General features: G+C 37.7%; 1 protein-coding gene across 1 annotated transcript in view; it reads right to left on the bottom strand.

The window, feature by feature from the left end:
* Window positions 1-14,138, bottom strand: part of CDC73 (cell division cycle 73) — a 107,237-nt gene that overhangs the window by 91,329 nt on the left and 1,770 nt on the right. The window contains exons 2-7 of the mRNA XM_082052982.1: window positions 10,072-10,177; window positions 9,033-9,102; window positions 7,944-8,006; window positions 7,809-7,861; window positions 6,008-6,096; window positions 3,599-3,815 (exon numbers count right to left, since the gene is read on the bottom strand). Coding sequence (XP_081909108.1) covers window positions 3,599-3,815; window positions 6,008-6,096; window positions 7,809-7,861; window positions 7,944-8,006; window positions 9,033-9,102; window positions 10,072-10,177 — 598 coding nt within the window. The remainder of the gene's footprint in view (window positions 1-3,598; window positions 3,816-6,007; window positions 6,097-7,808; window positions 7,862-7,943; window positions 8,007-9,032; window positions 9,103-10,071; window positions 10,178-14,138) is intronic.

Genomic DNA, 14,138 nt, shown 5'->3' with positions numbered 1-14,138 from the left:
CCCTGATTTTTGTGTGTTTGTGAAGATTAAAAACAAGAATTGGACCACGTGAAGAGTGAGCACAAACAGAAGAGATCAATTTCTTAAAGCCCCCAACAACTGTGGATTGTTTTAAAAACAGTAAGTGAATTAAGTGAATTCAGAAGCAGCTCCAGCATCAAGCACTTTTATTGCTTTTGAAATGTGACTAAATTTTCAGTTGGTTAGACTGTCAGTTGAGTCATCAAAACAGCAGTGTTTATGTTGCATGCTTTTCATCAAACCTGAAATTAAATTGCTTTAAATATATATATAAATATATATATATATATTCTCAAATAGTTCTAAAATTAAGCTACTATGAGAGGAGAAAAAAAACTAACAACAACTTAGACTAAACAGATGCAATTCGGCTCTGAAAAGCGATTACATAAAAATGCCACGTTATTCATAAAATCTAGAAGCCTACACTACAGCCTTGGGGAAGGCCAACAGATGTTTCAAACAGACAGTGCAGCGTGACTCATCCACTAGCGATTAAATCAAGCACTGTATTTTCAAAAGAAGGTAGAACTGCATAACAATCAGGCAAAAAACTGAAAAAACCTCAACAAAATTTCTAAGCAAAACATAATAGTAAGCAAGCAGACAAATGTAAATTCTAGAAATCTTAAAACCAAAAAGCATACAGGTGAACTGAAACGTCTGATTTTCGAAACTATAGCAACCCCACAAAACAGTAAAAAGAGAGGCAGGGATCAATGCAACATCTGATCAGAAGACGGTAACAGAGGGGGTTGTGCAGATAAAGGATTGTATCTGGCATTATAGAAAGCTCAAACTATGAATGACAACCACTGAACAACATAGGAAATTAATGATAACCCAGTATGAACGGGATAGTACAGAGACTTCCCGAGAAGAAAACAATAATTAGGAGAGACTGCAGTTACTTTGTATTAGAGTTTGGCTAAGTGTCAAGAAGGGACATGACACAGCAATTAATTCTTTAGCTATCATAAGCAACTGCTTTTCGGAGCAACTGGCCAAAGCAGTCACAAAAGGAAAAACATATCTCGATTCAGCCCATAGTATCTATGTTAGAGAGGTAGCTGCTGAAGAATATTCTACAACAGGAGCATCAATGCACTCTAATTCAACATTCTGGTAAGCAAAAACAACCCCTACGGCGAGGAAAAAACCCACCACTATTTAGTTTCAGGTAGGGGAGCTACGCAACAATGAAGATGCTATCAAAAGATCATTAAAAGCAGCATCTAAAAGGGCAGAAATCTGCTAAAGATGATAAAAAGGTGGCTACATCACTGGAGACTTTAAAAAAAATCTTGGAACAGTTCTACGAAGCAAAAAGGGCTATTTGAAGCAAAAAGCAAACATCAGAAAAATGCATCCAAAAGGAGAAACAGTAAATACTCCATAAACATAGTTCAGATTATTGCCATCTACATAAAATTTTGAGGAGCATCTTGCTGCAGGAATCAGTACTTTTTTTCAAACACATCAAAACCAGAGAAATCTGTCAGAAAGCTGATAAGGACAACAGATTATTTTCTCTTTGCTGTGGCCTGATCTTCCTAGTGTGTTCCCCTTTTGCATCTTAAGCTATCTCCGCATCTTTGTTTACCACAGAGAACACCGGGAAAGTTCACACACAAGTTTTTCTCCATGGACAAGAGATTTGATGAGCTGCCTCCAACTGAAGCAATGTTTGGAAAGAAACCATGAAGTTGACATTTTGGGGTGCTCTCTTATCATTCACCCAGCAGTTCTAAAGGAATTCAGATATTTTAAAAGTCATGGTATGTAAACTAGTGTTGAAATAAATTTTGGGTTTAAAGCATTCTAGGAGGATTCAAGAGACCGCAGATACATCTATACAAAGCAGACAGTGAACATTTACAATAAAAAGAATTATCAGGCACATTAGCAATTACAAAGTATCATACAGAAAAGTCCAAACATGATTTGCAGATAAGCATGGTGCTTCCCTGATCAAAATTCTGCAAACAGGCAAGTACACAAGGAACAATCTGCCTGGGAGAACTTATCTGAGCTTCCTAACAACCTTTCAAAAGTTCACAAAGCTCTTAAAAAAATAAACTAAAATAAACCAGAAACCCGCCCAGTCAACCTTCAAACAAAAAACCCTCCCAGTCAACCTTCAAACAAAAAAACCCTCATCTGTTCTGGGATAAACCACAGTCCTGGGTAACAAGTGATACTTCCCCATCTACCTAGTCTCATTGTTACTTGTACAAAAATAGAATTATTAACATTCAATGATTTCTGTCCATCAAGAATGTCCATCAATTCTGTCTATCAAGAATGCTCCTGCAATTCTGCACACACAGAAACAAAGACTTGCTATGAAAACTGTTATATTCATCAGGCTAGTCCAAGTAACTGCATGCTGGAGTCCAAGAACAAAGCTGGTGTTAAGTTTTGCTTAAAATTACTGCCTCATTTCCCTGTGATCACAAGGATACTACAATAAAACATTCAACTCTTTCCCTAGTATCTTTGCAAGTTTCCCTTGAAAAACATGCAAAGATAACAATGCCATGAATGATTCGCTAAAGAGGGAAAAACTATTCAGATTCCTTCAGTATAAACATTTCTGATGACTAAAACAATAAAGGCTTTTACCAATTTGTCAACTGCTCAGCACTGAGATTGCTACAAATCTCACAGATTCAAGGCAGCAACACTCACTCTGCACGCAGCATGCAGGTATGTGCCACATGCCTAGTAATTGCCCCATAATTCATGAATTAAATTATTCTACCACTAGCACCATGAGAACAGGTTGTGAAAACGAGCACTACGTAAAATACTGTTAAGACAAAGGAAAACAGACTTTCTGAACGTTGTTTTCCTGTGACAGTACTTGAAGTGAAGGCAAAGGATACAATTTGACAGTAAGCTCAGGAAAACAGACAATTGCAGTCTTTTAGAAATTGACTTACTGCATTCTCAAGAAATTTAGCAGCAGATATCATGGCAATAAAGAATACAAAACTGTCCACAGAGGGGAATCTGTCAGCTGTGCTTGCAACCATGTTCAGGATGGCACATAACCAAATCCAGTTAAAGACATGGATTAAAGGAGCATAAAGGGACAAAAATATACAGAAAAGCCTCTTCATGGTAACACTTCCTTGTTGTGTTCATTTTAGCATTTTTCTCTCCTTTCTACTTGGGTGTTTTCCACAGCTTAGCAGCTTTTGGACTTTCAATGTACACAGGTTGCTACTTCTACCAGTTACTCCCCACTTTTCGCCATTTCAAACCTGCAGGTACTTTGATAGAGCCCTCCCAACTGTAGGGCTCAAGTCAGCTTTAAGAGGAATTAAGTGATTACTTGGTATCTTTTAAATGGCTGAAGCAAGTATTTTGAGATACATTTTAGGCTTACTGTAATGAGGTAAGAACAACGCTTCTTTCACTAAGCCAACAGCCCTCCAATCCTACCCTTAGCTAGGACACTAAGTATAATCCGCTGAGTCACCTAGAGCCAACAAGCTAGAGATACAGAGAATAGAAGAAAATACTATTTATAATTTGGATCATAAAAATAGTTTGGTATCCAGAGCATTACCTTGCCTGTGCTTTGTAAGATTGTAGTTCTTGTCCTCCATACTCTTTCCCGACTGACAATATCTCTGGTTACATCCACTTCAGCATCAACAAAACTTCTCTGTTTAAGAGCAGTTATGTCATCATCCAGATCAGTTTTGATAGTGGATCTTTTCTTTGCCATGATTTTTGCTTTGATAGCGGCAATTTTTTCCACTGACATGGCTTCTGACAAGGACCTGAATAAGCAAAATAACAGAAGAGACTGAATAATTGCACAAACAACTCTTCTGAAAAAAAAAAAAAAATTGTGAATTAGTAACTTCATCCTTCCTAAAGTTTATGGCAATGCTATAAATCATAAAACAGTCACCTTGCATACACTTGAAGATTACAAGAGCTTGGCATTGCTGTTTTGGGCACAAGAATCAAACTTCTAACAAAAAACTCCAACCCAGCGTTAGCACAGAAAACATCAAAAAATGCCAACAAACAGAAGTATAGATTGCAAATGTAAAGCATCAGGACTAATACCTCCATTTACAACATCATCTTAATTTCAGCCCCTCATTATTTTTAGTGGATTACAACTGTGTGTCTGGTCAGTCAGTCCCTGGCTGCTCCAAGACTTTCAAAGCATTAATCTAAATTTCGGCTGAGGTGCTGTTTCGTGAACTTGGCCACTTGGAAGATGTGTTACCTTTTCAGAGCATGTAGGCCACACAAACAACAGATGGTAGAAACTTTGTCCACATTAATCTGTGTTTGAGGGAGCTCAGTTCAGTCCAAGAATGCAACATCTTTATCTGTTTGCTTTTAATTGCAAACATAGAACTTGATTGCCAAACAGTGAGCTGTATTGTTTTGCTGAAGATAAAAAAGACAACTGAATTGCACAATCCTAACTGCATATATCCAATTCAATCGTATGTGACTTTTTTGAGATTACTTGTATTAAGTTCGCAATGTACTGTTTGTGAAGTATTCTCCTTTTACAACAAAACTATTGGAAAGGGAAGTTTTTAATGTTGCTGTTAAAGTAACAAGGACAGCATTCAAACTCACTGCCTGTAAATGTTGTTATATTTGCACTTTGTTTAAAAGGGCAGTCTTTTACATTCAGCATAAAAACAAATCTATAAATACAGAATACAAAGTAATTATGAATAGTACTCAGTAATCCTCACTGCAGCATTATCTCTCGACTCCAAAACAAAGTTGTGATACACTCAAGCTAGTATCTGAATCATTAGTTTATACAAAACAATGTGTGCACTTTTTTATTTTTTGGTCTTTCAACTTTCTGATTTCAAGTCAGATATGACAATCAGATTTTCTTTTTCTCTATATTTTCATTTTAAGTACACCAACACGGGAGACAGGAAGATGACATTCAAAATAGGTATAATTACAGATTATATAAATGTCTCAACTCTACCATATTAATTGTTGCAACTTAAATTTACTCCCATTAAAGGACAGACAAGCATTCACAGTATTTTTTTATGCCCAAGAGATAAATTTCTCAAGAATGCAGTCAGCCTATGATGTAAAACTATTTATCTGCAAAAGCCAACACAGACAAAGCAGTACCTTAATTCATACTCATACACCTTAACTGTAGGAAGCATAATTCTATTTTACATTACGAGAGCTGACATAGCAAAGAAATCAAGCAGCTGCCTTTACTTTAAAACTTCTGAACTCAAATATTTGACAATGAACTACTATTAAGCCCAAGATAAATCCTTAGCATCGACAAGATCTTGCAAGAACTTCCTTTCCTCTCTGATTGGCTTTGGGCAGCTATGCTGTAAGACTCAAAACCAGCTGTCAGTCTTCACAAAATTCTGGATGGATACAACAGAAGAGGAAAGGTGATGGGCAAATGTTTTAGCACTTGAATACTGATTACTACTTATGGCAATGACAGCACACTATCCCCTGGTAGCCTACTGCCTCTTCAGAGCCAAGCAGCTCAGCTCTGTAGGGAGTCAGAGGTTGTATTACCCTCCGATCTGCTCTCACAATATTTTCCTCCTTCTGCATGTAAGACACTCCTCAGTACAGGATATTTTTCTCTGAAATAGAGATAATCAGTTTCCCCTCACAGTTCTGCTCATTGCATATGACTGCATAGATAAACATCATAGCAGAAAAAAAGCAGAAATGGCAGAGCTGGTGGGGTGCAGAAACAACTGTTTGCTCACTTCTGAAGACAAAGCAAATCTCATGCCACGACGTCTAAACTTCCACTCAAGAACAGGAGTCTGACCAGGCACAAAGTTATGCCTCCTCAGGCATTACTTACAATAGCACCTAAGAGAAGGAGACTTCCACTGGGAGCTGTTGGACAGAAGTAAATCTAGCTGCCTTCAATAGTACAAGAATCATTATCAGCCTGCTAATTGTTATCCATAAGTATTCCTACCTGATCTGCTCCGTTTGCACGATACCTTCTTTATGTCCTTCCAGTCGAGCTGCCAACCGCTCCTTGTCAAGGCGCACACACTCTTCATCCTAGCAGTAACAGTAACGTTCAATTGTAAGGTTTCATTTTTGTGCATTCTCTTTAAAAAAAAAAAAAGCAACTAGAACTAAAGCTATTCAGAATTTATTATTTTTTTTTTACATTTGCAAGGACAACCTTCACTTCCAAGTATTTTTGATCTGCACACTAGCATTAACTGTATAGCTATTGGAAATTTCCTTTCAAGAGCCACAAAGTATAATTACAATAATGAAAAGAAACTACCATTCCCTCTTAAAAACCCTTACTCAGACAACCATTGACAACAATAGAAAAATCAGATAAGTTAAAGCTGGCAAACAATGCACACATTCAGGTAGAACAAGACATATACACACATATTTAAGATAAATTTCAGACATTCAATGTAACCAGTGACATTTTTAAAGAAATGCTCAGAATTGCTATATCCTGACACAGAACTTTTATAAATGGTATTCCTAGTAAATACAAAAAACAAGTCAAGAGTAAGGAAGCCTCTAGTTGCTCAAGCCAGGTTTGAGACAGACATGTAATTTGAGAAAGCAGTAGAGAGATGTAATTTAATGCCATCTTTTCAGCTTCTTACACTTGTGTTCCATCTGTCTTATTTCCCCCTAAAACTTGACTCAGCATCAAGCCTGTCATATTACTAAAGGCTGTTTGGAATGGCTGAAACACAGCAAAACCAATCAAGCCCATATATCAGGAGAGACCTGGAATCTCTACTCTAAATGACTTTGAATAGACTTCATAGACTCAGAGCTGCCAGAGCAGCAAGGAAACAAAGATGGCCATAAGCTCATTAGGCTCACATGCAGTAATCTTGATTCTCCAAATTATGATGGTGAAGATCTACAGTTTCAAAATATAGTGGCATCACAACCACATCAGGTAATGTAGAACAAAAATCTATAGATCACCAACAGGTCATCTGACAGCAATTATGTGCCGTTAAGAATTCATAAAGTTTTAATTATTCTTATGCAGTTACAGCTAAGCACAATGTTCAATTCATGTAGTTAGACAGCTTCTTCTGAAAGGAAATCTAAAGCCTCAGTACCACAAAAATGTACACAGCCAGATTTATAACTCTCAGAGAAGACAACCGGATGAACACAGTTAAAAAAAAAAAAAAATCAAGAAAAATAGTAAGTCAGTTTTTAAAACCAGGCAGAGTTAAACAATACAATGTGCATAATAACTAAACACATTGCTTTTATTCAAGAGGTACTTGGGAAATTACACTGTTAAATTACTATTTTCTGATGCTGTGTCTTAGGTAATTAATCACAGGGACAGTTTCATGTACTGCTATGAAGAGACTAAAACAGCAGGCAAAACAGACAAGTATCAAACGTCAGTCTTGTCTCTGTCAGTGAAGTTATAATGCCAACTGATGGATGGCAAATAACCATGACCAGTCATTCAACAGCACTTTCATTACAACCCCATAGCTCATAGCAGACAGGTTATAACGCAACAGGCACTTATGTGGCGAAGCTTTCCCCTTTCATAATACAACATACATCTATCAACTAAAATCCCAAGTTTAAATCAGAGGCTTAAATTCCAACTCCTTCCAAGCTCATGTCCACACTAACAGAAGTAGTATGAGTAGCCAGAGGATAGGTAGCACAACTGAATTGCTACAAAACCAGATAAATACTGTAATTTACCACCACCACCCCCAATTGGTACTGATGACAGTTGCTGTCATTACCTCTATTCTTGGTTTCTTTGCTTCTGCTAATATTTCATCTGCTGCTCTTTTAACTACAAGAAAAAGAGGACATTAAAAATGCAAGATCGTAGTAGATTTTCATAGAATAAACCTCAAAGTTATTTTTAACTGTACCTTGAGTGGATCGCTGAAGACCAATTTCAAGTGGAGCACTTCTGTCTATACTTGATGAGGTTGCTGTAATCAAACACAACATCTCATTTAAATACAAAAGATTTGCAAATGTATTTCAGTATAAAAGGAAGAAGAACAACACAAATTGCAACAACAGAAATTCTAACTAGACATTAGGTAGCAAAGGTGGTCAAATGCTGGAACTGGAGATATTCAGAACCTGACTGAATATGAAGTTATTACAGATCAGGTTACTCAGGGTCATTTGGCCCTTATTTGAAAAGGAGATTGAACCAGATGACCTCCTGCAGTCCCTTCCAACGTAAGTTAGTCAGTGATTCCATGATCTGTATATACCACATAAAAGAAAACAGAGTCACAAAGATAATCACTTTATAACCTGGAATCAAGATCTATTAGTTTATCTAGTTTCTGGAGTAAAGACAAGCTGCTGGTCCCTTTAAAATATAAATTTAAAAAATTATTTACTGCTCACATTAAAGAAATAAACTCATATTCCAGCATATTTAAAATTCTAAGACCACCTACAAAACAGAGCAAGTTAGAAAAGTAAGCCACATTTACCTTTTTCTCAGAGAAACCCCTTTTCTCTGATTATTGCTAACAAAAATTTAAGATGATGGAATGCCAGGCAAATCTGCCAGACTGACAAAGCAGTGAGTGATTTGATATCTTTTACTATACTGAAGATTTTATCTCACACACTTGTTGCATCAAGATCAATACACTATTGAAACCTTCCCACGGTCTAAAGAAGGAAAAAAATATTAATGTTAGGCATTCCAGCACATAACTGTTAACTGAAGGATGTTGATAATAATAAAGTAGCTCACTTCTAAACAAGCATGTAGGAATGCAGCTCCTATCTAAGTGCCACAAAAATAGTTAAGTTCTGAACAAATTTTTTTTTTTTTAAATGCTAAACTTATTTGAGAAGTTTGAACATGTTCAGTTACTCTGCAAAGTGACCATCATTAGCCATCCTTCCCCTCCTACTCCTCACTTGTCCCACAAACATGCAGCAGTAAAGCGCACTATATGTCCAAGTTCAAAGTAAGCATCACTCACATGTTTCCCCATTTAGGTATGCGAGCAAGTCTTTCCTATCGGGTCTTCTTACCACAGGAATGTTCTCAGTCTGAAAAGACAGCAGACTTGACGTGAAACTGTTATCCCTTCAGAAGGCCTCCTCATTCACACAAAGACAGGAACACATGTCCTGCCTCCCAAGAAAGCATAACTATCAAGCTAAAAAATAAAATTATTTCCTAGAGGATGTTCAGTTCAACTACATAAAATGAAACATGTCTGCTATAAAACTGAAAGAGTGGAGACAGCCTTTTGCCTCCTTCACTTCAACCATGCAAATAACAGCAAGAACTAGCTTTAAAACACACAATTCTCTGCCAGGAGTGAATGTTGGTATGCAGAAATAGAATATTTCAATTTTCTTGTTCCAAGCATGCACAACACACAATACTGCTGTATCAGATAAGCTTGTAGCGCAGGGCAAGATGACATGTGGGCTCACAGAACACAGTCAAATGGAAATCAAAAGTACTTTCTCATTCAGAGTTCCCCATCTTTATTTGCAAAGCTTATCCAATAACTTCTTGAATTAGATTGCATACTTCTGTGTCCACTCCAAAGCAATTCCACCATACTTTGCTGTTTCATAGATTCTTGCAGTCTCAGGCACTAAATGATCATCTAGATTGGGATCACACAACAGAGAACAGATGGACAAAAGTACTTTTGAAATAGTTAGTGCTGGAAACAACTGTGACCATAAAATGTCAAGAGAAATCCTGCCATTTCTGGTAATATTTGTGTGACAGGCTCTTGTGGTACATGCAAGCTGGCGGCTTGAAGGGATAATCTCTTAGGAAGTGAATTGTGAGGAAAAATATTTCACCTTGACAGGGACTGTCATTTGATCCCTGTATAGAGGTGTTCTTTTTTAAACACACACACTTTGTTGCACGTTTTTTTCCCTTACACCAGCCAAATTCATACGCTTAAATGCTACTATCATTCCCTGAAAATAACTGTGCACATATTACATATCACGAACAAGACAAAATAAAATTGTATATGGTCTACTTACTGCAGCACGGCGGACATAAACAGGATGTGAAAGGTGCACATTATTGAGCAGGAACAAGATAGAATCCAAAGTGTAGTATTCCCTGGGTTGGCCCTCTTTCCCTGTCCTGTAAAGTCAGGAAACAAAGATTTTAACAAATAACTTCTCCACCTCTGTCTCATGCACACACTTTTTGTGCAAAGCTCTCTTTTCTTTCCAGAAGGCAGTTCAAAAAAGCAAGCAGTAATATTGTTATCAGGTTATTGCTGAACTAGTGCACTATCAATTACGTTAACAAACACAAGTGAGGGATATATGTTCTTGCAGACTCTTTACAGAATGCCCAAAATAATCCAAAATAAGAGCTGGATGGGTTATAAAATATAAAATAAGCAAGACTTGGGAAACCATAAGAATGCGTTCTCCCACATCTCAAACATATTTATTCTGATTATCAAAGGAACTGTCTGCCTTATCTGGGACAGTCAGAGGAACATATCTGAACCACAAATTAAAAAGATAGTAAATATGTGTAACGGGACAGAATTTCCACCACTTGAGAAAGCACAGTAGAAAACCCTGAATACACAAATTCCATGAAGCCTACAGAGCAAAAGGTTCAAAATGCTGCCAAAAGGTCAAAGTAAGGAATGATTAGAAACTAATTGCACATGAAACTAGTGAAACCAAAACAGACTACAAAATCACAATGAATTCCCATACAGCAACACAACAGCACCAAGTTCAATCTCTGGTTTAAAACAGCTTGTTTGAAAGAGATGTCTTTTAAGTCTGAAGATGAATCTGTTCTGTGTAACAATTTGAAAAAATAACAATCCCTCAAAATAGGGCAACAAAACAAAAACAACAAAAACCACAGCTTCAGCTTGGCTCCACGTGCACCAAACATAATTCCCTCCTCATACACACCGTCACCCCTTCATGCTGTCACTAGATTTTGTAGTGCCTGCCCCAGTTCCAAAGCAAAACCTACCCCCTAAATACTTCAGCTGCTCTGAGAAGCAGACCTTTCCTGCAGCTCCAGAGCCCCCAGCAGGCCCAGGGACTCCAGTGCCCAGAGCTGGGACCCACCAGACCCCGGCTCCAGCAGGACGAGGCTTCCCACACTGCCCAGTCCCCATCCCCAATCAGCCAGCTCACCTCACAGCCTGAGGAAGATGACCCACCAGAAAACAAGGCCAAAACTGTAAAATTTAAGAATAGCACAGAATTTTCCTCAAATCAGAGATTTCAGGAAGAAATAACTTCATTAAAGACATAAGGAGTTTTCCCTCCAAGTACAGTGGCTTTACTCATGGTTCACCATCAGCATGTCCACTGTGGAACTGCCGGCCTCACTGCGGGAAGGAAGAGGAAAAAAAAATACTCAACCACAACTTTCTTTAACCTGAAAGAGCCACATAATCATCTACTAAAAGCAACAGAAGTGTGTTTTCTTCATACTGTGGATATAATACCACTACCGCTTTCCTTGCAATTACTTCTCTGAAATTATCTAGATCAAGAGTGTGCATGACCCTGTTCAGAACTCGTTACTAGCAGTAAGGTTGAAAACACTGCTTTCATAATGATGCCTGAGAAAACCAATATACCTTTACTCATGCAGAGAAAAGTGATTCAAAATACTGGGAGAAGCATAGAATAAGGGATATTTCTATCACTGTCCCTTCTTTCCAAACACTTGTCTGCACGGCGGGGGTGGACATTTCATTGCTGAAGAGGAAAGGGAAGATCCGTGGTATCCTTCAACTGCCAGGAAGCCAAAAGTTGGCTTCACAATTACAGCCAGCAGAACTTAATTCCTCAGCAAGGAATTGTTTGCTTATGTCACTGTTTCACTGCTATCTTTGATAATGTGGTATCTTAACTTACTCAGAGCACTGGCAGAAACAAAAGCTTCCTCCACATAGACTTGGCTCTGAAGACTATGTCAACTGATACAGCTGTCACTTCATTTAAAAATGAACAGTTTGGACTATCTCACTTCAGAATAACTCTTTTTGAAGCATATCCACTGAACATTACGCTACAAGTCCAGCTGGTCATTTATTCAAGTTTTTATTTAAACTATTTAGCAATTAATGGCATAATTTAGAAAACAAGAACTGAACGGTTATCTATTAACTTGAAAAATACAGTATTACAGAACCACAGGCATTGCCAAAGCTCAGCAGAGCACAGCTGGCACTTCATCACTTAAACCACACACACAAGAAATCCCCCTGCTCATCACATCTGTAAGCATATGTTTTATTAGGAGGACAAGATATTGCACATTAAAGGAAAAGCATCAGATGAACAAGCAGTTGTACATAAGGAGAAAATATAAGTCTAAACTGACATTTCAGCATCATCAGATTGTGTTCCTTTCAAATTTTCCAGACAGAAGGAACCTTCTCAATAAACAAACTCAAAGCAAGGTGATCCGAAGGTAGCTTAGTTCACGCAATTTACAAACATCCAACATAGCAAAAGAAGTTAATTATTTTCCACATTTAGTAATGGCATCAATTACTTAAGAAAAAAAAAATGTTAAGATTCAGACCTCAAAAAGCCCAGTCCTTATATTTTTGTTTTAATGGTTATTAAGAGTTTTATCTCTTCATAAGATAAAACTCCAGCTTAAAAACTGTAGAAAATGTTTACATAATGTAAGACAAAGTTTCACCTGCTTGTTTTTAACACCAGAAATTTACTTCCAGCTCATCTACTCACCCTCAACCTGTGGGTGCCAGGAGTTTATTCATCTTTAAGTGCTTTATTTCCTCTTTCATGTTTCAAAACATGAATTTTTATAGAGGTTCTAAAGGCCTGTGTCTCATCAGGAAAAGAAAGCAATAATCTTTAAAAGCACAAGACTAGGCATGTGGAGTATCACAAGAATTGCAATACTCATGACCAGCTGCTCACTGTTTACAAACTTCTCAGCTGTGCATACAAGACCTTCTGCTGGGTAAACAAAGCAAATCAGTTTCTCTGATTGATTCCTTCGGTTTTGAAACAGATTCTATAATCACTCTTCTGGGGCCACAGATGAGCCATTAGCTCAAAACACAATACCAAATCTTAGACCATCTAGGCCTTTTCATGTGCCAGCAGGGGTATTCATATAATTATTATCTGGAAAGTTACCTGGATTAAAATTAATTTCTGTTCTGCCTTTTTTTTCTTCTGCTCCAAATTACTATTAATCTGGCTCAGTTCCTCAGCACAATTCACCGTTGGGCTGACACTTGTGCCAGCGCAGAACGAAGGCGGCGCAGGCAGCACCACAGACTTCTGCCAGCTGAGCTACTCAAGGAGCCACAGTGTTAAATATCTAGCAAGACTAATTCTAATTCTAGCAGGGACAAAATGCCACCGCTGCCGTTCTGACTTGCATTACTCTCTCCAGACTGGCAGTAGAGACGCAATTACAGCAACCATGCTGTGGACTCCTAAAACAGAAATCAAGATTTGCTTCATGAAAAACTAAGCCACAAGCAACTGCTCACATAGTTTGTATCCTGACAAGTGACCTAAATATTTTAAAAGTTTTGAATCTTAAAAGTTTTTGAGAGCATTCTTCATAAGTCCCTGCATAAGTCTGGCAATGACATAAATTAACAGCTCCTAAACTGTGGTGTCAAAGCTACTGAGCATGGCTTGCAGAACTGGTCTTATTTTTACAGTGTCTTCAGTTTAAAGATTAAACATACATAGTTTCATGGTGGTTCACCAGAAGTGTTGTAAACTGATAGCAGTCTGATCCTACCAAAAGTTCAGAAGCCACTGGTCTAAACCAAGATTTATTAACTTACTTCAACTTGAAAACAAACAAACAAGAAACCCCAAAATACATCAATCACAAGAGGTAAGGACACAAACAGCTATGATGAGGTTACTGCTGCTGTTCTGCTCAGAGTATTCTCTGCACACACAGTTCCTTCTTGACCAGGAAGATAAAGCTGCCTGAATATACAGAATAAAGTTTTTATCTCCAGCTTTTTGTCTTTTGTTGACAATTTCCAGGCCGAACTCAAGCTCTCCTAAGCAGCAGTAGAGGCAGGTGGTCATATTGGTTTCTC

The sequence above is a fragment of the Streptopelia decaocto genome, assembly GCF_964273445.1.
Source record: "Streptopelia decaocto genome assembly, chromosome: 5".
NCBI lineage: Eukaryota > Metazoa > Chordata > Aves > Columbiformes > Columbidae > Streptopelia > Streptopelia decaocto.
Note: the sequence above shows the minus strand (reverse complement) of the source record. Positions and strands in the feature narration are given on the sequence as shown.